Source organism: Agelaius phoeniceus, chromosome 14, assembly GCF_051311805.1.
Source record: "Agelaius phoeniceus isolate bAgePho1 chromosome 14, bAgePho1.hap1, whole genome shotgun sequence".
NCBI classification, from domain to species: Eukaryota; Metazoa; Chordata; class Aves; order Passeriformes; family Icteridae; genus Agelaius; species Agelaius phoeniceus.
In genome coordinates this window covers 2,819,242-2,844,178 of record NC_135278.1, presented here as the reverse complement: position 1 = coordinate 2,844,178, position 24,937 = coordinate 2,819,242, and the positions used below count along the sequence as shown (strand labels likewise).

General features: G+C 46.8%; 1 protein-coding gene across 3 annotated transcripts in view; it reads right to left on the bottom strand.

Moving 5' to 3' along the window:
- Window positions 1-24,937, bottom strand: part of LOC129125800 (vascular endothelial growth factor receptor kdr-like) — a 130,007-nt gene that overhangs the window by 7,115 nt on the left and 97,955 nt on the right. For 2 of the 3 annotated variants that reach the window (XM_077185961.1, XM_077185962.1), the window contains 11 exons: window positions 24,145-24,258; window positions 20,614-20,702; window positions 19,144-19,309; window positions 18,499-18,596; window positions 16,992-17,114; window positions 16,786-16,897; window positions 12,189-12,288; window positions 11,481-11,586; window positions 10,290-10,414; window positions 9,976-10,054; window positions 7,341-7,435 (listed from right to left, as the gene is read on the bottom strand). In XM_077185961.1, coding sequence (XP_077042076.1) covers window positions 7,341-7,435; window positions 9,976-10,054; window positions 10,290-10,414; window positions 11,481-11,586; window positions 12,189-12,288; window positions 16,786-16,897; window positions 16,992-17,114; window positions 18,499-18,596; window positions 19,144-19,309; window positions 20,614-20,702; window positions 24,145-24,258 — 1,207 coding nt within the window. Of the gene's footprint in view, window positions 1-7,340; window positions 7,436-9,975; window positions 10,055-10,289; window positions 10,415-11,480; window positions 11,587-12,188; window positions 12,289-16,785; window positions 16,898-16,991; window positions 17,115-18,498; window positions 18,597-19,143; window positions 19,310-20,613; window positions 20,703-24,144; window positions 24,262-24,937 lie in introns of all 3 variants that reach the window. The other variant, XM_054641447.2, reaches the window with a different exon arrangement.

Below are 24,937 nucleotides of genomic sequence, written 5' to 3'. Positions count from 1 at the left end.
GCTGCTTCTGTGCTTTCAGACCTGCACAAGGCATTGCACCCAAACCTGTGGAGTGGCAGAGCAGAAATTCTAAAATAAACAGTAACCCTGAGAACTTCAACAAAAAATGTAGCACCCTCTGCTTTCACAACTTTTGCCTCATTGTCCTGAGAGAAACAGGAGTGGAAACTCCTTTTGTATCCTACAGATTTGGCAGCTGTCCATTGTCCACACACACAGTTTGTCTGCAGATAAACTTCCCTGACATCAGCCATGCAAGCACAGCTTTGTTTATTTTTGGGATTCTCCTTTTGTTACTCAGCTCCATTGGCTCGTGTCAGACAATTCCATGGATGCTCTGGCTTCCAATTTGCCAGGTATTGAAGTTGTCACTGGAGACAGGGAGAAGCTTGAGAGCATCAGTTTAATTTGGAAGCTTGAGAGGGATAATTGTAAATGATTAGCTTTAAGGCACTTACAGTGTGGGGATGCTGTAAGGGCTTTAAAACTAATAATTTAAAACTACCCCTCATAAGTCTTACTATAAAACATTTTTCATAGTTCTATTTCTCTAAAGTATCTAGTCTTAGTTACAAAACCATCCTTTAAAACTTATTTCTATTTCTCTCTCAACAATGTCTATCCCATTCCATAACATTTCTAAGTCAGCATTTCTTATCTCAAAGTTTACATACAAATACATGCTACATAAACCTTCTGTCAAACTTTAAAAATTCTTTACAAATTCATTTCCCCCACATATCACTTTAATTTGGCCCCCAACTTGCATCTCTCTGAGTTATTAGGGTTAAAGGGGAATTTTCAGCCCCCTGTAGACTCCCAGCAAATTTTCCTGTTGGATTCCTGCCCCTGTGGGTCAGGAGTTTGGATATCTGGGAATGAATAACTCTGCCTGGAGCTGAGATCAGGCTGGGCTTTGGAGGACTCCTGAATGTCCTCCCTGCTCCAGAGACAGAGCTGCTGGGCTGGGTCAGAAGGAAGTTGTGTCACTTGCTATCTCATGGCACACCAAAATGCAATTAACTTCCAATACTATTCCTTTCATCCCAATGCATTTCCTAATTAAAGCTCTCTGTGGGGCTTTGCATTTTCCCCTTTCATGCTGCTGTCACAGCCAGAGCCTGCTGTGCATGTACAGATGCTGCTGCTGGGGATGAGGCTGCTCATCCCTTTCCATCTGTCCTTGGCAGCTCAGGACCTGCCCCAGCCCTGCCTGGCTGTGCTCAGGGCCTGGGGCTCCAGGGTCCCCAAAAGTCCCTTCCTGGCCTGGCCCCTTGGCAGGTGAGAGGGAATGAGGGATGTGGGACTCCAGGGGCTCTCCAAAATGCAGTTTATTCCATCCAAGAGCTTACAGCATCCAGGGTGGTGGGTGACAGAGCTGTGCCTACAGCTGTCAGCTCCAGCTGCAGGCAGCCCTGGACACCCTTTGGTTTTGGTTACAGTGCATTTTATACTTTTCTCTTGGTTACAATGCATTCTAGACTTTTCTTTTGGTTACAATGCATTTTATACTGTTCTTTACTGAGCATCTTCATACAGTAGAACCCACCTATACCTTAACTATTATCTATAGCCTATCATAACTACTATAATTACCATATTCATGTTACTGTTCTCCAATCACTCAAAGTCAGTACATTACAGTTTAAGCTAGAAGTTGTTTTTCAGTTTTCTTGCAGTGGAAGATTCTGAGACCTTTTTTCTACTTGCCACATCAGCAGGCTTGTTTGCCTGTGCTGTCTTTCTGCTTGGTAAAAACATCTTCTTGTTTGGGGTGGGTTTATCCTTTGCTCTGAGCCATAAAAACCCCTTCTAACCAACACACCCTTTGCCTCCTTGGTTATCCAGTAAGACTGGCTCAGCAATTTTTTTCTTCTATATCAAAACTTGCTTCCATCTCTATTCCTTCATCAGACTCTACATTTTAAAATCTTTCTGGCAAGCACACATATTGTGAGACTTTCCTGTCAAACTTTCATCCTTCCCAACAGGCAGGGACCTTCTCCCTGAGCCCCCAGCAAGCAGCCTCTGACTGGAGGGGCTGGTTTGGGCAATCACACAACTGTGCAGCTCCAGAGGTCACTGATGGATAGGTAATAAACTGATTTTATTAAAAGCTGGCCAGTCCTTGGCTCAGGGCCTCTCCTGGGCTGGCACTGCCCCCCAGGTGTCTCCTCACTGCTCTGCTCTGCCTGACCCTGCAGTGCTGTGGGAGCCTGTCACAGATTTGTTTCTGAAAAATCCTTTCCTTAGGACTTTTCCTCCTGAGAAGCTGAGAGGCCTCAGGAACAAAATGTAACCAATGGTTATCTGCTGCTGTGGAATGCAACAGGTGCATCTGGGATTGGGCTCATGTGGTTGTTTCTAATTAATGGCCAATCACAGTCAGCTGGCTCAGACTCTCTGAGACACAAACCTTTGTTATCATTCTTTCTTTTTCTATTCTTAGCCAGCCTTCTGATGAAATCCTATCTTCTATTCTTTTAGTATAGGCAATATAATATCTATGATAAAATAATAAATCAATCCTGAACCATGGAGTCAGATCCTCATCTCTTCCCTCATCCTCAGACCCCTGTGAACACGGTCACAGGAGCCCAGCAGAGATAAATGAATAAATCAGTTTGGATCAATCTGCTCAGGGCTGGAGCTGTCCCAGCCCAGGCTCCCCTCAGTGTCCCCAGCATGGCCAGCACTGGGGATCAGTGGGAACACCACAACTTTCAGCTGGGGTTCAGCTGCCCACTGACCCAAACCTGTCACAAATTGCTGTGACCACCCTCAGAACTCACCTTCCATGCACAAGGTGCCCTGTTTGGGGACACAGCCTGAGTATTAAATAATCCTCCACAAACTTTTTAGTTTTCTGAAGGAACCAAAGATGTTTAGAAGATAGCACAGAGAATAATCCTGCAGTAGCTTGAAGGACTGGGTGACCTGCTGAGGCTTTTCCTTCCTACTGTACAAAACCAGATATTTTGGAGATAGAAAAATACAGAAACCATCAAAGAGCTGGGAAACCATTAGTGGAGCTGTTTATTTTATGTGAGAGGGAGGCAGTTTCTGTTGATCTACATTTTGGGGTCAATGACTTGAAGGGGACTGTGGAGAAAGAAGGATGGCTGCAGGAAAATCACCCTGGCCAGGGAGGGATTCCTGCCCAAGTGCATCAGCTCCTCCTGCTCTGCCATAAAAACCCCAAGTATTTTGCTCTCAGTAGGAAAAACCAGTGGACTTTTCTGTCCATGTAGGAAACCTGGCCATGTTCAGAGGCTGAGTTTAGGGAAAGATGAGAAATTGGGCTGATTGCTGCCAAGTAGAGCAGTTTGTCTCATGACTACCTCTCCTAATAACATGTAGGAGCTTCAGGGCTTTGTAGGAGCCTTCAAAGGTGTTTAATAAAGCTCAGAGGTTTTTTTTTAAATTTTAATTTTTCAGCAAATAAAGAAATAAAAGGATTATTTTTTCCTTCTGGTAGCTATGACTGATTCACAGTTTGCTTTAATACATTTTCAGCCGAGTGCTGTGCAGGAGGAATTTCATCCTGGGTTTCCCTCTGGGGCACCAGTGCATCAGCATTCTGCTGGCAGGAGAACTGGAGGAGTTGGGCTCAGGAATTCATTGTTTGGGAGCACTTTCAAACACAAAGTGCAGGTCACAAAGTCTTCCCAGGCCAAATCCACCCTCGTGTCCCCTCACACGTGTGGCCAGGCTGCTCAGCTGTGCCTGTCCAGAAGCAGTGGGATGGAAAACCCTGCAGTCAAATCCACAGCCTCTCACAATTCCCCTTCCACTCCTTGCTACTGTAAGCACAGGAATAATCCTCACAAAAAGTGCTTTACATAACTCCTGAGTAGCTACTCATTCCAGGTTCTAGTTTGGAGACCTCAGGTCAGGTAACAGTGCAAGGTGCTGCATGGCACAACAAGAAATGTATTTATTATTTCTGAGCTCCATTCTGCCCTGGAGCAAACATGTTTCCATGCCTTGTTTCTGTGAGAAGGTGGGAAAAGATTCCAGCCCAATCCTGGCTGTATTTTCGTTGTGTTCTGTGTGTTTGGACATGAATATCTGCTGTTGCTGAGCAAAATCCCTCATTTCAGTGTTGCTGCCTTGCCTTAGGCCCAGCTTGTTTTGGCAAAGGCAGATCTGGGATGTGGGTGCAGCATCCAGGGCCCAGAGAGGATCAGCTGAGCCTCAGCTGAGCTCATGGGCCTGGGCCAGAACCAGAGCAGGGATTCTGAGCAGCACAGGATGCTGGGTCTGGGGGAGAAGGGGAAGAGCTGGGGGAGGACAACTGAGCAGATACCAAACCTTTTGTCATCTTCAACAAGAACTTGATTATAGAGTCTCTGGAGGGTTTTAAAGCAGTGCTTGGCAGTAGCCTGATAATATTATGAGCTGGAAGCTGACACCAGAGTCAGCCCATCATTAAATCCCCTGTGCTCCCTGTGCTTCCCTGAATGCTGATTCCAGGGTTGTTATCCCAGCCAATCTTTCCATCTCTCACTGCAGCTACTGCTGTGACTTTCTATTTCAGCAGCATAAAACACTCAGAACTTTCCTGCTCTATTTTAGCAGTAGGAAAAGCTCAGACTTGCTTAGTCCAGCCTAACAGTGAGCCCAGGCCCAGAGTATCAGATTCATCCTCACTAAACTCTTGACACTGACACACCATGGTGTGTGCTGTTGGCAAATTTTAAACTCAACAGAGGAATGAATGCAGAATAAATAAACAGTGAGATTTTGGCAAAAATAATAAATGCAGCCACCCTGGTTTAGAAAACATGCTAAGCCTTTGAACAGTTTTGTTTTAGAAAAGAAAGACTTTGAAAAGGATCCAGGGTAAATGTTTTTGATAGAGAGAGATACACCATTAACAAGGGTGACTTTATCTCCCCTGTTAAACCCACACTCCCTTCTGACCTCTCTAGATTGTTCCACAGGCTTTGAGCCTTGTTTGGCCACTTGTCAGTGCAGGAGCACCCAGGGGTGTCCTGTCCTCAAACCAGAGGGCTTTGGGCTGCTCTGCACTGTTGGAGCTGCTCTTTGTGCCAAGGAGGGTCTGCAAGATTCAAAATAAAAATAAAAATAAAAATAAAAAAAGGCAGCTGACAGAAAAGCTTTCTCAGCTGGAGCTCAGACTCTCAGGGAAGGATGTGGCAGCAGGAGAACAGCCCAGCTTTTGCAGGCTCTGCTGGGATGGTCTGCAGGGTCTGCTGGCACAGGAGGGCTCAGGAAGCTCGTGCTGGGTGGGATCCCCATGGCAGGGTTGAGTGAAGTGGGAGAGCCCAGGTGGTGGGGCCAGGCAGGGAGGCACTGCCCCCACAGAGCCTCCCCTCCACTCCCAGGGGCCCTGCTGGCAGCTCAGAAGGGTTTCCTGGGAATCCCTAAAGAACAGGCTCTTAGGGGGTTTTTGTGCTTCCACATCTGGCTGGGTGCTGACTGCTCAGGTTTGAAGGAGAAAGCCTGGAAAGGGCAGAGGGGGAACCTTCCTCTGCCAAGTCTTTATCCAAACAGGAGAAATGCAACAGGGAAAAGCTGCCAGGGGTGGGTGACAGAAACCCTCAGAGGGATAAATGCCACCAGGGAGGCTGCTGGATTTGTGTCACTGTGACATCATGCAGGAAAGAGGTGAATCAGCCCAGGTGAAGCATCACAGGAATGCAGCTCCTGACATTGCAGCTCCTGGTTTTGAGCTGCTGCCATTTGGTCTCCATAGCAATGGATTGTGCTGGCAGGAATGCTCTGGGTGTGTGCAGGGGATAAAAACATGGAAATGGATCAGGATCTCTGCTAATCCCACCAGGTCCAGCCCTGGGACACTGCTACAGGGAAAATACTGCTGGGCAAACACATTCCTGAGGCCACACTGCCATCCAGCACAATCCACAGCATCCTAATGCTCCTGTTGGTGCTGTCCACCTTCTCCCTTTTCCTCCTCTCCTTCTCCCTTTTCCTCCTCTCCTTCTCCCTTTTCCTCTCCTTCTCCATTTTCCTCCTCACCTTCTCCCTTTTCCTCCTCTCCTTCTCCCTTTTCCTTCCTTTCTTCTCCCTTTTCCTCCTCTCCTTCTCCCTTTTCCCCCTCTTCTCCCTTTTCCTCCTCTCCTTCTCCCTTGTCCTTCCCTTCTTCTCCCTTTTCCTCCTCTCCTGCCCTCAGAGATCAGGGCATTGATGCTTCTAAAGCATCAGAAGCCAAGGCAAGCCCTTTCCATCTGCTTTTCCCTCTGAGTGAGAGTCACCTCCTCCAGAACTGCCACACCCTGGCCATGCCCTCTCCTGGCAACTCTCCCAGAATATCCAGAAATGCACCAGGGCTTCTTCTCATCCCTCACTTCTCTTTGGTGCAGAAAAGGGCTGACTTGGTGTAGAACAAGCAAGGATAGTTTATCTGCTCTGCTGGGAATGCTCATGGAGTTCCTCAGAACACAGAAAACTCATACAAATCTCAGTATATTTCAGAGAAAACTCTAGGCAAGTAGTAATTAGCTTAATTAACTGAATAGACAAGGAATTCATTGCTACATAATAACATCTCTTTTTAGTATTTTCAGCAGCTATTCTTTGAAATTCCACATGTTGACATTTGAATCAGTGAAATGGGAAACTGTTGTTAGGAAGGTGGAGAAGTTTTTCACTACTGGGTCACTTCTGCCTGTGTGCTTGTTACTGAAATACAAAGAACTGTGAGCAAAAAGCTAAAAATCTGCTTTTAATCTTCTGTATTGTATTATGAGTGGATAAACAAACAGCAAACTCTGTCCCAGCCTCTGTTTGTAAACCAGGTGTGAGCAACACCACCCAGGGGTTACAGAGGTGGTGGGGTTTAGGGAATTCTCAGAGTGATGATGAAGCAAGTGCAGCAGTCAGGGCTCTGTAAAGGACTGCTCTTTGCTATGAACAAGCATTTTAAGTTTACTCACATCCCATGAGCTGCAAAGATGCCACTCCTTCTGTCTGGCTTCAATTTACACACTGCTATAATTACAAATGTCAGCTTTTGCATTATTGAATCAAGTTCTTCAAGCTCTGCTCCATCACTAGGAGAGAACCCTGGGGAGGCAGTGAACAAACTAAAGTGAACAAACAGCTAAATTTCACTTCTGTATTCTCATTTTTTCCACCTATCATCTCCCATTTGCAGAATCTGCTGCCCCTTGATCTTAAAACACATCACCAAGGTTTTCTGGTTATGGGGTTGAAATTCAGAGTTCATCTCCTCTTAGCTTGCCTGGATATGCAGAGGTTTCCTTTTGGCAGCAGAAAACAAACTGCACATTTCAAAAGCATTTCTCTGAAAGGAAGAACTGTCTGAAAAAGAAATCCCCCAGAGTACTCACGCCAGAGCCATGATCCCATAGGGCCAGGAACGGATTTCCAACCTCTTGGGGCTTTTTATCTCCTCTGAGGTCAGCACCATCCCACTGTCAGACTCCTGAGGAGCAAAAGGAAGGGAACATCAGGGACATCTGAACCTGGGACTGCTGCAGGAGCCACAATCCTTCAGGATATTCTTTTATCAAGGCCTGTGTTATCAGGTTTTATCCAAGTGTTCCTGATAATGCTGCTCTGGAGCCTGGGAATGTTTCACTTGTTTTTATGACATTAAAGGTTTTGATCTGCATTTCCAAAGAGCACCCTTAAAATGAACATATCAAAAAATAATTTGACATTTTCAAATTTGAAACTGATATTAAGCATGACATATGGGCACCATGTACGTAGGATAGCTGAGATATGAATAGACTGAGATTCATAAAGAATCTATCCAATAATTCTGGCTGAGCTCCTCCAAGGAAAAGCTCCTTAAATACCCACTGGAAATACACAATTAGAAACACTGGGATTTGAAGGAAGTGGAAGTTCAGCAGCATTTTGTAAATGCAATTGCTTTGTAAAGATGGATGGTCCTGGCCTTTATGGATTTTTTTATGAGCTGTCCAACAAAACTGTCTTGATTCAAGTTGGGATTGTGCTTCTGCTGCACCTAAAGCTGAGTCTTGAGGCTGCAGTTAAACTTTGTGCTAAGTTTATGCAAGTACACAGACATCACAATCCTCATTTTCAGTTATTTAATAACATTAAATGCTCTGGGTGTTTCTTTGCCTTTGAAATATTTTGTGATGCTGGGTAGTTGCACATCTGTGCATTTGTCAGAACCAAGATAGCAAAAGCCCTCAACATAGAAGAGAAACTCTCAGTCTGATTTTGCCAACCAAACTGATCAAGATATAAAAAATAATCTCATCAAACCATAAATAACAAGAAAAAGCATTTTTATACATGCTCTGGTCATCTACCAGTTGTTATTAAGATCAGTTTATAAGTGAGTTTATGAAGTATAAAGTGAAAGCCTGAATTAATGTCAACCCCCCAGTAAAACCCAGCTTGTCTCTGGGTTTTGTCTCGACTGTTTCCCCTCCAAACAGGGAACAGTCTAGGAACAGTTCATCTGGGGGCTGCTCTGCATTTTGCTTACACCTCTCTGCTAAAAGAATCTCCAGAGATTGCAGATAACTGCACAATGGCAGGAAGGTGTGCTGGAGCACTTGGAGAGCTCAGGCAGCTCTTTGAAATAATGACCTAATGACAATTCAGGGTTGATAATGAGGAAAACTTCAATAACCAAAGTACACTTGCACTGTCCAAAAGCAGATCACACACTGATTTAGATTTAAAAGACCCTTGTTGTAACATCACATTTATTTCTGATCTCTTGATGTATTATCACCCTTTTTGGAAACTTTTCACCCTCATGTAAAGGTTTATTAGAAAATGAGCAGGGAGCTCTTAGGCAAGTAAAGCTCCTGCTGGCAGCAATAATCTCTTGAGACTGCATTGATCTAGCAAATGTCTTTGTGTGATTCACAGGGACAGATTTTATCCTGCAAGAGGGAAGATGCAGGAGCCAGGGAAATTTCTAAGCCTGCTAATCCCTGAGATGCATTGATAAAGAGGCAGAAATTCCATCTGGGAAAATACAAGGCAATAATGGGCCTCAGTTTGTGCTCAGCAGAGAACAAATGACAAATAGGCTGTGTTGGGCAAGGACATGAAATATTTCCAGGACAAGCTGGAGCTGCAGACTTGAGCCTTCCCAAGGGAGCTGCTCTGAGGAATGGCTCTGTCCAAGAGGGACCCTCAGCTGAGCTTTCCTTTGCTGCTCCTCCTGTGCCAGGAGGATTCCTGAGGGATCCAGGCTTTCTCCCTAAACTCTGATCCCCCTGGAGCATCTGTGCATTGCAGAAATGTCCCTGTCCTCCTTAGGGACACAGCAGGTGCCAGTGAGGCAGCACATGGAGCTGCAGCCAGGGGCTGCCTGGACCACAGAGGGAATTCAGGAGTTGTTCTTGGGGATTTTTTTAAATAAGAAAATCCCACCCATAACTTCAGAGGAAGCCAACAAGCAGAACCCTCATTCTGGAGCAAAAGAAACCTTTGCTTTCCCCTGGAGCAAAATTAAACCCTTTAACACTCTCCCACCCTGCAATGGCATTAAACTGGCAATAAATACATTCACTTGCAGCGAGGAAAATCCAGGGTTAAAGCCCTTTGTGTGAATCACCACCAGGATCAGAACACCCAGAACTGAACACCCTCACCCCCACCAAGTGATTGGCTTGGCCAGCCAGGATGTGTTCTGGACATGTGTCCCTCCAAGAGCTTCATTTCAATGAGCTGCCACTTCCTTATGGTGGAAAAACATCTTGAAATATGTCTTGAATATAAAACCCCTTCGCCTGATCAAAGCCAGGGCAATCACATGTGAGCTTCTCCTTAAATTATTTGTTAAGAGAAATGCAGGTCCCTCTTTTTTGTCACACAGCCCTGGGTGTAAGGTGCCAGAGCCAAATCTTGTGGCTGATTTAAAGTTCTCTCCTACCAAATTATTCCAAAAGCTCTAGTGAGAGTTTCTGGTGCTGCTGCTGAGTGATCTGTGAACCTGCTGGGGAAGGCTGCAGTCACCTCTCTTACCTCATGCATCACTTTCTCCTTTTCCACTGGCACCTCATCAAATGTCTTCACACTCAGGGGTCTCTTCTTGCTGTTGTTTCTGAAAGCAGGAAAGTCAGGGGGTCAGCACAAAGCCCAGGCAGGTTCTGCACCCCTTGCAGCTCAGTTTCCTCCTCACACAGCCCAGTTTCCTGGACCACTTCTCTTTTGTCACCTCTTGTGTCTAATGACCAGCACCATGACAAACCTGTCTGCTTCTTTCACCAGCCATACCAAGGCAGGACACCAGACAGTGAAATGTTTCTTTCCCCCCACTCTGTATCTGCTTTTCTCACCCAGTTTCTACTGCACTCCAGCGATTCACTCCATTGTTCAAGTTTTCTTCCACAGGGCAGGTTTTAGAGTTGGATTCTCCATCTGGACACAAGGTGATGTTCAGTGGAATGTAGTCTTTGCCATCCTGTGAAATTAAAAACAGAAAAGAGCACAAAGCTGGTAAAGTTCATTTTGTGCTGCATCTCAGATGTGAGAGGTTATTGTATCCTACAGAGCTTTGTGATGAGAAAGGACTCAATTGGGTTTTAACCTAACTGTGATGTTTGTTCAAGGTGATTATCATGTTCCTCACACCCTGTGGAAGTTATGGAAGTGGAATGCACACTTCACCCAAGAATGACTGTGCAGGAGGCTTTGTGAGGGAACTGGGGCACTTTGGGAACCCTGTGATGTGGGGTGGCTGAACATGGGCTGGGGGATTCCAGTCCAGGTCAGAACCAATGGCCCATGAACTGCTCAGTTTTGTTCAACTTCAGGAGCTTGGGAAGAGCCAGGCCTTAAAATGGGAGCCTGAAAGGATTGAATTCCTTGTCCTTCCCAGGAATTGCTGCTGCACATGGTAATGAGCTCTGCATTGTCATTACCCCCCTGCAGCAATCCTCAGGAATGACTCTGCCTTCAGCTCCTGAAACTATTTGTCCAAATTTCCCTGTGCTTCTTTTTGTTTTTAATTTTGAGAAGCAGTTAAGTGCCCTATTCCCTTATCATGATTTTTATGTCTCCTCAATTTACTTTGGTTATAGAATCAAACTCACAAGCTCTTCCTATTGCAGACTGGGCCCTCTTCAACTCAGCTCCACTAAATTTGTTTACAAACAGGAAGGAGCTGGAGGAGAGTATTTGATTTCTTCTTCAATTAAATTGGCAATTGCATAACTGATCTGGTTGTTTTTACTGAAGAAGAAAACAACTGGTTTAACTATTATGAAATTAATCATTATATACCTGACTTTCTGTGCTTTAAGCTGCATAATTGCAAAGCTCCCAAGAGCACTGGTGAACATAAACTTGGAAATGAGAGACAAAGTTCAGGAGGTGAAGAAAATCAGAAATAAACTTAACATCTGAGTAGTTAACATTGTCTTTCCTCATCCCAGCAGGGATTTTCCTGCTGAGCTGTGCTAGGAGGTGAAGTCTCATGTTGGTGTTCAATAACTGCCCGTTTTTGCAGAGGGGTGGCCCTGCTGTACCTGCTGCACGTTGGCCTGCAGGAGATCCCCCAGGCGCTCCACCAGCTCGGTGAACGTCGGCCTCTCCGTGGGCACCCCGTGCCAGCAGTCCAGCATGGTCTGGTAGCTGCAGGAAAAGCAGGCATTAGGAGTGGCAAAGGATGGCAGCTTTGCTTCCAAACTCATTCCACTGCTACTTGCTTTGGTGGGTCTTTGGGTTGAGAGGGGTTCAGATCTCCACATGCTGAAATTCTGGTTTAGTTTCCATGTGGGATGCTTTTTGCTTCCATGCTCCTGCCTCAGCTGAGCCTGCAGGATTTTGGTTTTCACCTAACTTAGAGTCTGGCTGCTTGGCCCTGCTGGTACTGCTGAACTAACTCCTGGTTATGGGTGCTGGGTTTCTGTCACAGAATCTGAAGTCTGAGCTCCATGAACTACATGAGTACTGTAGAACACATGAGTAGCTGCATGTACACATGAGTAGCTCCATGTAGTACTACATGAGTAGCTCCATGAACTACAGCTGACATGGGGCATCTAATCATCTTCTTGTTGGCAAAGGTCAGGCTGACTTGGGCTGTCCTTAGCATTAGTCTGTGCTAGCAGACACCCAGAATACACTCAATCACAGCTTTACTGAACATAAAATACCCAGCTGTGGTCTCCTCCCCCTCCCCACAATATCTTTTGTGAGGTGTACAGCTCCCAGCAGCTCCCAGCAGCTCTTACACTTCAGGAGTGGAATACTCTGGAGATCTCATCCGGGTCCCCTCCTTGAGCCGCCGGCAGAAATCCTCATCTATCTGCACCCCAGGGTATGGAGAGGCACCTGGGGGGAGAAATGACAGAGCTTCAGGATGGCACAGTCTGTGTCCCAGCCCAGGGGGTCTCTGCTGAGCATTTGATGGCACCCAGAGCCTGGCAGTCACACGAGCTCAAATGAAGAAGGAGTTACAGTCACTCACAATCTGCATTTTTTGTTTGGAAACCTCACAGATTCATTCTGTCCCTTCAGAGATTCCAATCACACTGTCTCCTCTGCTTTTGTGATACCAGTCCAAGGTAAAATAGGGCAGAGGAGAAATTAACTTGATTAGTTTAAGACTAAAGTATCTCTTGGTCAGTGGTAGAAAAGTTCCAGCTCATTCAATGGGTTCCTTGGTGCTTTCCAAACTGCTACCCTGCCAGAATCCTGCACTGGGAGGATACACACAGAGTGGGTAATTCCTTCCTCTCATCCTTCATTGCCTGAGAACCCATGTGAGCAGGTGCAGAGAGGGCTGTGGGCACCTGGCCCCTGCCAGGACCACGAGAACCTTGAGTGGGTTCAATCCCATGAGTGGAGTTGCTCCTCTCCTGGTTCAGTGGCCACTGGATATGCATTATCCCCCAGGGAAGGCTCCCTTGGCAGTGACCTTCCAGCCTTGCAGCCTTGTTTTCTTTGCTGACTCTTTCACTGCTGTTCACCTCGAGTGCCACTCAAGCGTTGGCTGAACCCTGGCAGGACAGCTTGTGGCAACTGGAATTGTTTTGTGGAGGTTGAATGCTGTGAAGGAGCTTTGTGTTAACTCCCACAAAAGTTTGGGAGAGTGCTCTGAGTAATCCAGAGCTCACAGGTAAAATTCAGAAGAAGTCTAAGCTGAGATTTAAGATGCTACTGAACCTACAGTGGATGAAATGAAAAGATTTGTAACTTCCCTCTCTTCCTCCCCCCTAAACCAATGCTTCCTGTGCAGCACAACCCTTGTCTTGGACATTTTGGCATCCCAGAGGCTGGATGATAAATTTGGAAACAATTTCATCAAGTCTTAACATGGGAGATTGAATGGAATCTGTATCCAGCTCTGGAAGAATCTGTGTATGATTTACTGGCTATAACATTCCTGCATATTCCTGCAAACACCATCATGTGCTGTGCACTTGGGGGCACAATGAGAACAGCAGAAATCTTTTGGATAAAGCATTGAAGAAGGGGTCAAAATGTGGCTGCTCCAGAATTGCTCTACTCTGTGAACCTGACTGCTCAGTGTGCAGAGCCTGCCCTGGGGAGCTGAGAGCCCAGCACTGCCTGAGAAGGAACCTCAGCTCAAAGGGGCTCCCAGGACACCCAGAGCCCAGGGATGCCTCTGAACCCACAGCACTTGTGGATGTGCAGGTACCAGGGCACAGGACTGACAGTGTTTCCTGGAGTTATGTAAGCTGGGGAGAGGCAGCACCAGCATTTCTGCTTTATACCCAGACTTTCCTGTCATTATGCTCAGAATAACCTGGGAATTAACTGCTCATCTCATGGATGGAGAATTCCAGGAATTAACTGCTCATCTCATGGATGGAGAATCCCATTTGCTCTCACAATCTGAGCTTTCTCTGGTTTCATCACAGATCAGATCAACTCAAGATGTTGGTGAGAGCAAGTACAGGGAAGGCAAAGGATAACAGGGATAGGACAAGGGGTACTGGGACAAACTGAAAGGAGGGACATTTGGGTTAAATATTGGGATGAAATCTTTTACTGGGGGGTGGTGAGGCCCTGGCACAGGTTGCCCAGGGAGGTTATGGATGCCCCAACCCTGGCAGTGTTCCAAACCAGGTTGGATGAAGCCTTGAGCAGCCTGGTTTAGCAGGAGTGTCCTGCCCATGGCAGGAGGGGTTGGGAATGGATCATCTTGAAGATCCATTCCAAGCCCTGAACATTCCATGAGTCTATGATTCATTTTTGACTGGAGGATCTTTTAGTAATTTATATTTTGGCCAGTGCTGGCCTCCTACCAGCTGGAGGCAGCTCAGATCATAAAAGCAAGGAACTCTCCCTTTCCCACTTCCACTCAGCACTGATTTATCTGGACTATGGGATCAGTCTGATAACTTGGATTTGGAATGCTGAGACAGCTTGGGAGAAATGTAGGCTGGAACATATGGTGTAAGGCCTACACATGATGTTTTCCTTAGGGGAAATCTCCTTCAAAATGCTCAAAGATGTGGCATGCATTGGATATGGGAGCCCTCTTTTGATCTTGGTTTTATTTTAGTGGGATAATGAGATGCTGATGTTACTACCAGGCACTGCTTGTTTACATAATTATCTCTGATTGCTTTTGGAACAGTGCACATTGAAATTCCAGGAGACACTGACATTCTGTCCCATTAGTGATTTCAGGATGTGTTAAACACTGCTGGCACCACCTGACACGAGGTGTGCTGACCCCATTGGAATAATTTAAACCTCATTGCAAACTCAGCCCCAGATGGAAATTAATATTCCCTCAAGTCCTGTATTTCCCTGTATATCACCAAAGCAGATCCAGCCTTTCTGCAGGCAGCCTATTGTCCTTCTAACACAAACTACTCTCTGCATTTTCCCAATCAGTATTTTTCCCTTTTTTAGAGGGTGCTCAGCCTGTGGGACCCAGTGAGAGCAGCAGCTGTAAATGGGAGCCAAAACACACCCTGTGGCAACGACAAATAACTTCCATCTCATGGCTCTCAATGATCTGTAAAACTTTTATATGACAGAATTCAATCAGTGACACAAATCCTTAATTAAATATTTATAATTTGAGCTGCAGATGTGAGCAGTGCCAAACCACAGGCATGCCTGGATGAGCTGGATGAAAAACCCTCTCAGAGAAAATGACTGGTTTTGAGCCTGTGCCACCAAGTGCAAAAGCAGTTTGTGATCTACGTCACAGGCAGGGCAGGAGCTGCTGCACGGGTGGCAGCCCCTGGAGCCATTTGGGAGGTTCCAAATGCAGAAGGGGACAGTGCCAAGAAAGGGGCTAAAAGAACCCAGATAACACGTTTTTTTAAAAATAGATTAAAATAGAGGTGAATTTCACTGACTGGGTTTTAATTTGTATTAGTGTTCAGTATTAAAGGCCATCTGTTAAATTCTGTCAGGACCTTTGGGAGTGATACAAACTTTGTTTCTGCAGTGCCCCTTGGATTCATCAGCATTCCAGCCCTTTGGTTCCCAGTGGAGACCCTGTCCCTGGCTGTGTCTCTGGATGCTGATGCTAAAGCATCTTCCTGAATGATCTGATGAAACCAGGGCACTCCTGGTGCTTCTGGAGCTTTGCCTTTCTGTGCTGCTTCTACACCTGCAGTAGGTGATGCTGTTACAGAGCCATGGAGGGCTCACCCCAAAATAACAACACCCAGAAACCAGGGCTGAGCCCCAGGGAAAGCAGCAGCTGCCACTTGTTTCAACCACTCAAGTGTGAACTTTCTGCTTGGTGAGCAGATGTGGAGCAGGGAAAGTCCAAATCAAAGACTTGGACTGAGAGCAGGTTATGATTTTGCAGCCAGCCCTAAGTAAAGATTAGGATAGAAACAGCTCCAGACTTTGCATTTTCACTTGGCATCTTGAGCCCAATCATTAATTTCAACTGATCCATGAACCAAAGATAGAAGGAGATTAGAGTTTGCTCTAAAATCCAGCAGCTTAAGTTGACAATGCTTCTTGTTTTCCTTTGTCTGCAAATGCTGATTAAAAAGCCAGAACTGACATTCCTAAATTCCCCCAGGAAAACAAATCTTGCCCCTCTGCAAGGAGAATCTGAGAGCAGCACAGTCCAAGTGTCTGTAGGGCTGCTTGTGCTGGTCTCACAGCTTTATCTGCTGGACAGAAACCAGAGCTCACAGAGGCTGAGATTTCTCACAGCATCCTGGGATGACATCTCAACTACATAAAGAACATCATTATTATTCTTTTAGAAATGTTGTGGCTTGCAAATGATGCAGCCACAAGAGCCCACATTCTACCCTTGGTCTGCTGCCAAAAGGGTTTAGGCTGAGCCCAGCACTGCTCCTGCACAACCCAACAGCAGCTGCTGCCAGGAGATTTTTCTTACCTAGAAAATCTTAGATTTTGTGGAGTGGATGATCAAGCTGGGATAAAATATCATGTGGGCTCCTGCTGCATAGGCTGCCAGCAGCAGCCACTGTGGCCACAGCAGGGTGACCCTGCAGCTGTGGGGTTCCCTGAAGCAGGTGGGGTTTGATAGGAAACTTCTTCATTGTTCTCCAAGAAATCTCCCACTCCCAGCAGCAGAGGCTTGTATTTTATCTCTGGGCTCTGTTGCTTTCAGTGGGTACAAATGTTAGGTTCAGGATTTTGGATTTTTGGTCTCCCTTTCCAGTGTTTTCATGTCCTTTGTCAGGTGGAATTCTCATTGAAATTGGGTTTATTTTACACCTGGTTTGCACTGTGCACTCATCCTCAGTGAAACAGAAGCATTGCCCCACATGATCACCTTTTGTTAAAAGCTTTTCTTAGCTAAGAAGCCATAAATCAGTGGGGGAAAAAAGGGTTTGAAACCATTCTTACCTAGAGAAAATATTTCCCACAGCAGCACTCCGAAAGACCACACGTCGCTCTGCGTGGTGTAAATTTTGTCAAAAATAGCTTCTGGAGCCATCCACTTGAGGGGAAGCCGTGCCTAAGAGCCAGAACCACAACAGGTTACCAGATCTGCAGGTACTGATGTGCCCAAGCCCAGCTTGAGGGTAACAACTGAAGCTTCTTGCACTCACATCTCCCTTCCGTACGTAGTCGGGGTCTTTGTAGATGTCCCTGGCGAGGCCGAAGTCGCAGATCTTGACCACGTTGTTCTCGGACAGGAGGATGTTCCTGGCTGCCAGGTCCCGGTGGATGCACTGCCAGGGAAGGACACAGGCTCACAGGGGGCTGGGCAAGGAGCCCCTGCTCCAGCTGGAGGCAGGAGAGATTCTTTGGGAAGGGGAAAGAAATGAACTGCGCTGGGAGCAGCTCAGAGAATGAGTGGGAATCTGCTCCAAATACACTGGGATATGCAAAAGGGGGAGTAACTCAGGGAACAAACTAACATTGGAGTCAATTTTCTGATTTTTCTGTCTGAAATAACTTTGCAGTTACAACAAGGGAGGGAGTCCTATTTTCTCATTATTTGGGAAATTTCAGAGAGGCCAAAAAGCAGCTGCAGCTACGTTTGCCAGTGCAGCTCCAGGAGGGTGTGAGGTGGGATAACCCCACTCAGGGTTTCTGGGGGATGCCCTGCTGTGGGAAATGGATTTGTAAAGAATTCTCAAAACCTGACAGAAAACTCACAGAGTCTTGTACATCTGTATGCCAACACTGAGATAAGGTGTGCTGACTTAGGAAAGCCATAGAATAGAAAAATATTGAGAGAGAGATTGAACTAGAAACAAGTCTAAACAAGTTTCAAAAGATGGCCTTGCAAAGAGATCAGGTATTTTAGAGAATTAGAACTGTGAAAGATGCATTGTAGCAGGACCACATGGGGTAAAAATACAGGTGATTGGTGTTAGGAGTAATAGCAGCATTGTGTGGCAAAAGCTAATGGGCTTGGGAAAAACATGTATAAGGTATTGTAACCAGGAAATAGGGTGGCTTCTGATGCAATGGCATTGAGTTTTACATCTCTTGTGTCTCAGTATTCATTGAGACTGATAATGGAATTAAACCTTTCAAAATGCCTCTCAATTGCCCCATCTCTGTAAAAGCTGGGAAAACCAACACCCTGGTGGCTGTGTGTGAGTGAGGCTCAGCTGTGTGCACACTTTGGCCTGTGGATTACACTGCATTTACCTGAAAAGCTGCTCCACAGGCTGCAAACTGCTTCCTGTTTATCCAAGCAGTGCTGACTCTGCTGCCAGTCCCCAACACCTCTGACAAACTAAAGGAATAACTGGATACTCCCTCCTCATTTTGCAGTAGTGGTGTTGTTTACCACACTAAAAAGAGCTTTCTCTACAAGCCCCTTCTGTGCTTATTTATGAGGCAGTTCCACAAATTGTTTCACCATTTCTGAGAACTTCACTCCTTCTATCTAAACCCTCCTGCTGCAGATGCCAGTCCCTGCAGCCAAGAACATGATGAATGTTCCTCCACAACCCCTTCAGTGCTAATTACTGCTTAAGCACCAGAGCTAACTTGATCTCCAACACTCGAACAGAAGAGCAAAAAGCAGATTTCTCAGAGTCAAGAGCGTGTTTGGGTTTCTTCACATCAGATACTCTGCAAGAATCTGAAGGAGCTCACTTTTCGGGAGGCGAGGAACTCCATGCCTTTTGCCACCTGGAAGCTGTAGCAAATCAGATCCTCCAGAGTCAAGGGCCTCTTGTACAGATCCTCAGCATCTAGGAGAGATCAGAAACGTGGCAAAAACGTGGCACAAATGTGGCAGAGACGTGGCACAGCTCCAGAGCTGGGTGGCACTGGTGCCACTTGTGTGCTGATGGCCCCAGCCCCACACACAGTGCTGGGTGTGAGATCTCTGCAGGGTTACAGCTCTGGGAGAGCAACCACTGACCCAGAGGCAGGAGATCAGAGGATTCACAAAGTTCCCTCATCCATTAGTCACTCATTTAGCTATGGGGAAACAACACCTCAGGCTGGAGTGAGGGAAACTTTATAGACAAGAGCCCAGGGACAGAGTGACCTCACAAGTCTGGTAAAACATTCCTATTTCTCCTCTCACACAACAGGAGCAGCTTTTGTACACAATACAGAGCTCTCTTTTTGTGAGAAAGTTGGAGGGGGAACAGGCAAGAGGGAGAATTTGGGATTTCAGGAACAAGCCAAGCCATGTGAGGGCTTGTAAAGTGTGTGACAGTGTGTGTGGCACTGGCCAAGTGACAGAAGTCTTTCCAATAAAAGATTTGGGATGAGATAGGGTTCTTCTACCTTCTTCATCATCTTCTGAGTCACTGTAACTCTTATCCTCAATGAATCCTGAGCTGGCAGAGCTGCCTGTGCTGGCCACACTCTCGAGGCGCCTCTTGATCAGTTCAGTCAAATCACTGTTGGACTCATCCAGACTCTTCTCTGCTTGGTCAGAGTTTTCCTGGGACTAGAAATGGCATAAACCAAATTTTTAGCTTTGTATGATGCAATGCTTGAGCATTCAAAATATGTGACAATGTTATAAGGAGAAAGGGTCCTCTGAAGATGAGCATGTTTGAACATTATGTTTCCTGAAGTGGGAATAAATGGGAAACCATTTATAAACCAGGCTTTATTAGTTCTAACTATAAATTATAAAGCCTAGTTTCCTACTTATTCCTACTTATTATTCCCCTTTCACTGATAGCAATATTCCACATCAGAGTTAGCTGAAAGCTGGCTGGGTGAGACTGAGGTGAGCAGAGAGAGGCTGTAAATTCTCTTGCTGTCTCAGGTTGCTAAAAATCCCCACCAGGTGGGTGCATGATGGGGACTGTGCTGGGGAGTGAGGCACAGCCAGCCCTCAACTCATGGCAACAATGGTGAGAAAGAAATTCTGAGGGAGTGCACCAGGAAAAGCTCCTTCACTCACACCAAGTCCCTCACGTACTCTGCTGCCTGCACACAATAGCTTTAACAATAATAATAATAATAATAATAATAATAATAATAATAATAATAATAATAATAATAATAATAATAATAATAATAATCCTGCAGTCATCTGGGAAAACAGTCCTGGTGAGGCTGCAGTTTCTGGCAGGGCTGGGGTCACAGAGCCTGTTCCACACTGGATATTCACAAGGAGGAGTCAGTCCCATCCCTCCCCAGCCCTGATTTCTGCTCCTGTGCCCAGCCCAGCCCAGTCTGTGCTGGCACAGATGTTGTGTGCATGCAGAGCTGTTTGGGAACCAAACCCTTGGTTGGTTTTGGTGTAGAATATCCATGATCCAGGATGTTGTTACAGCACAGACTTCAGGGCTGGCACAGGCAAGGGACAGAGGATGGAATGAGCAGCTGGGGGAAGGATGAACTGCTTTCACCTGGGGCCTGGAAACAAAAATCCCCAAAACAGATTTGTATTTTGGGAGGGTTCACTTTCTCCTAGTTCACTTAAGGCCAGTTTTTCACTACTGTTTTGTTGCCCCCCTTGTGCTGGGAAGTATCTCCCAAGTAATTCCCTCTCTTTCAAGGGCTCAGGAGTGTTTGTGTACTTTCAACTCATTCTTTAGGAGATGCTAGGAGAGCACAGCAGTGAGATCCTGCAGGGGAAAATACATCCCTCTTCTTGCTTGTACAAATTGAAATGTGAGAGAAATAAAGTGCCCATAGAAATACCCAATTGCCTTGGTACCAGTGCAGAGCAAATCCAGCTTTTGTCAGTGGTTGTGGATTCCTTGCCTTGTGACAGAAAGAGTCCCATTTTCTTACCTTGTATGCAATGAAATCTCCTCTTTTCCCTCTGAGATAGTTGGACAGATTTCCATATTTGCAATATTCCACTATAACCATTAAAGGACCTAAAAAATACAGTGAAAGCCAAATGAGTTTTGAAGGACTGCAAAGCACATAATTCTAATTTATCCTACCAAATCCTCTTCAAAATAAATGGCATTTCTATTATACAGACAAGGAAATGAGGAAACACAGGAGTGACACAACCAGTAGGGATGTAGAGAGAAGGGAACACATTCTTAGTTTTCCCCACTGGATGGTAACAGTTGGTATTTATTTCTAATTTATAAACAAGGAAAATTCAGGATGATCAACACAATCCCAGAGGCTGTTAAGGTTGGTTTGCTCTGCACATGGAGCAGTTTTCATTTTCTCTGCTGGCTTCACAACTGTTTGTTTTGGGTGGAGCTGATGCCACCAGAGGAAATGAAAGTATGCAGGGCCATAGACAAAGCCTGGAAAAACAGAAAAAGTTTCTGAAAAACTTGAAGTTTCTGAAAGCCTGAAAGCCTTTTTCTGAAAGCCTGGAAAGTGCTCTCACTTTCTTCTTATTCCTCTACAAAGCACTGCAGAGTCAGTGCTGCTTTTCCACAATTATGCAGGTTTTTAAGAGCTGCCTGAAATGGTTTTATATTGCAGTGTGAGATGTTAGGGAAGGGAAAAGCTGCACTCTGGACCTTTATTTTTTGTAATCATCAAATGTAAGATAGGGTGAATCCATGGGACTGGGATGTGGATAAACATGGAATATTATCAACCCCAAACACCGAGACTTTCATCTCCAGAACCCTTTTCTCTGCAGAAGGTGCCTGGTTCAGACTGAGGGGTTTGCATTTCAAAGGGGAAGTGCTGAGAGCTGCACTTGGCCTTGGGGAAGGAGCTCAGCAGGGTCCCTGATGGATGGAATTCCTGCATCCTCCTGGGCAGGGGCAGGGCAGGGGCAGGGCAGGGGCAGGGCTGCAGCCACTCCTGGCCCAGCATTGCCTGGAAGGGCACCAGGAGGGAGCAGTGACCCTGGCACAGTGAGGGGCAGGCAGAGGAGCCTTGGGGAGAACAGAAAGGGAGATGCTGAATGCCTGCTGATGCCTTGTGAAGGCTGACCTAGAACAGGGGCTGAACAGAGCTAAAGAATAAAGCAGGGATTTATTAGGAGGCCTCAATGGATCCACCTTGGGCAGCACAAGAGCCCAGCCAGGGCTGCACCCAAGATGAACCAAAATGGTCCCAAAATGGTCACGGGGTCTCTCACTGGGATCGGTTCTGCTCCATTTGCATCTTGCAGTTCATTGTCCCATTCCAGCTTTAGCCCCTGCAGTCCCATCCTTGTTTTTCTCTCTCCAGCCCACGGTGTTTGTGCTCTTGGGCTGAGATTTGGGTCATTTGTCCTTGGTCCCCAGCTGGAGCAGGAATTGTTTTGTCTCCCTGCTCTGTGCACAGAGCTCAGCATCCCCTCATATGCAGCCCAGACCCACACACTAAAGCAGCACAGAATCTGAAAAATAGAAAAGCTCAAACCTGAGGTATCACTGCAGGCAGAACTGAGGATTCCTGCAGGTTCTGCACTCACCCAGCCCTAGGGCACCCGAGTGCACAACCTGGGGCTCTCCAGGACCCCCAGTCCCTCTGCTGCAGCTGAAACAAGGCTGAAAACCTTGCAGTGGCTGCAAAAACACCAAATCCCCAAATCCCAGTGGTTCCAGTGCTGACCCCAGAGCTCTGCTCAGTGCTGGCATCTGGCCGTGCTCAAGAGATTTGGCTCTGAAGAACCCAAAATCCAATGTCCCTCATGGATGCCCTGAGGAAATGCAGATTCTAGAAGAGCTTTAAAGCTCTGCATAGTGATTTATTCATGGTTTTGAAACGCTTCCTAGACATGGCCTCCCCATATTTTGTTCCCTCATTGTAAAGCACACACTGCATTAGTTCTGACTGCTGAACATCAGACACCCCGGCAAAGTGTTAAATTCTGTTATTTGATACCTTGTTAAAATAATGTATGTGCATACTTAATACCGGTCTCCATCAGGAATACACGGTTACATAAAGCCTTACAGGGGAGGAGAGCACTGGAATTTCACAGGAGCTGGGATCTGTGTCTGCCCCTGGAGCTCCAGGCTGTTCTCCTGCACTTGCAGTGCTCCAGGAGAACAAAGCAGGGCCTGCCCCGAGGCTGCTCCGTGCCCTGTGGGTGCTGCTGCACCCCTCTGCCCCACACTCTGCCCCACAAAGCTTTGCCCAGGCACCTGGCAGGGAGGAGGGAGGGTCACCTCCCACCCAGGACGGGGCAGGATGGAGAATGGGAAATGGAGGAATTCCTGAGGGAAAAAGTTTCTCAGAAATGGGACAATCAGAGCCTTGGATCAGTCCTCGGGTGTGTCTTGAACAAGCAGAACTCTGGGGCTGCTTTGGGTAAGAACCACTGACCCCTGGTCCTGCTGCTGGTTTGAGGCTCCTGCTTGTGCTGAGCTCCCTCAGGGACTTGTGAGCCCAGGAGAGTCCCCAGCATCCCCTTTTCCATCCCCTCTGCTCTCAGGCCCCAGCAAAGGCTCCTGGCTGCTGCTTCTGCCCCCTAAATCCCTCAGCTGGAGCCCCTTGTTCCCACACAAGCTTTTGGGCTCTGGGGTGAATTCCTGGGAGCAGCAGACCCCAGCAGTATCCATGGCTGCTGCTTCCTGAGGAACTGGAACCACCTTGCTGGAGGAAAGATTTCTTCCCTGGCACCCTCCCAAATCTCCCTCACTGAAATTTTCCTTTTCCCTCGTGACTGGACAAAAACTGTTGGAAACTGATGGGTTTGGGGTCTCAGATGATGAGAGATCTGTGCACCATCTCTTCTGTTTCCCCCCTTCATTTCTTTCACTCTGGGGTTTCCCTTGCCCTTGGGTCTCCTAAACCTGATTTTTGGGGGAGGTTTTACAGATTTTGGGGGTCAGCAGTGAGGAGCTGCTCCCCTGAAGCTGAAGCACAGTAAGGGCAGAGCTGCTTTGTCAGGCAGTGTGGGAAGGGATGTTTAGTGACAAAGGTCTGACATTTATGGGACTTTATGAGACAGGGCCAGTCCTGCTCAGCCCTGTGCCAGCCCCTGCTCCTTTGCACCCAGGGCTGTGCCAGGCTTTGGTGCACAGAGCAGAAACTGCTGTGTTTGCCTGGAGAGGAGGCTCAGGGAGCCAAGGGCTCAGCCTGCTGCATCTTCCTGACAAGGCAGGGAAGGAGAAGGAGAAGAAGCCTGGAAATGCCCATGGGGAGGAATTGGGCACCTCACTGCAATCCAGTGTTCTCTCCCTTCAGTGCCTCCAGAGAGAACAGGGAGGTGACACCACGGGTGGGAGAGGCTCAGGAGCCCTGGGGGGATGAGGCCCCATCCTGCAGGAGCAGCAGAGCTCTCCTGGGAGCAGAGAGCTGGCAATGGCTGTACCTGCACTGACTGCACCACAGGCACTTCCCAACACCCCAAAGTGTCTGGAAAGTGTTTTCTTTTTTGCTCCTGATTTCCTGAGGACTCCTCACCTCCAGCTTTGGTGCAGGCTCCCAGCAGGTTGACCACATTCAGGTGATGTCCTATATGGATGAGGATCTTCAGCTCAGACATTAGAGCCTTGCATTCATTAGTAGTTGCACATTCTGCTTAAGATAAACAGGAAAAAAAATCATCTTTACACAACAGGATATTTTCAACAGGACACAGCAAGATCCTGTTTATCCTTTGAAACAAAACCCACCCAGGTTCCTTGCAGTATCTTGGCTTTTCAGACTCACACAGATAATAACTCATCCGTTTCATTGTCTGCTGACCTTTCTGAAGTGGGATAACACTTTATCTTTTGGTGACTCTTCCTTTCTGCAGTGTGGCTTATGGAGGGTTACGGTCCCTTCCCCCAGAGCTGATCCCACAGAGCCTTTGCCAGGACTCAGATTTGCAAGCTTAGCAAAGCCAACTCTGCAAGCCCCCCAGCACACAGAGGGTGTCCCTGCCTCTCTGCTGGGCTGTGCAGTTCAGCAGGACTCAGTCACAATAGCTCAGAAAGCTCCACTGCAGGGGAGGAGGGATGCACAGATCTGGGAGCTGTGTCCCACAATGTCCAGGGAACACACAGCATGACTAAAGCTCAGCAGATCTTACTGACCCAAGAAATTAATTTTCTGAGATCTGTGTGTGAGCCATGAACCTGACAGGGCCCTGGCTGGCCAGTGACATTATTTTAAGGCAGGCACCCTCAGAGCAGAAGTTTGTTCAGGTGCTGCTTTATCTTTCCAGCCTTGTCTCCAAAACATCCATGATGTATTTTAAGAGGAGAGGCTT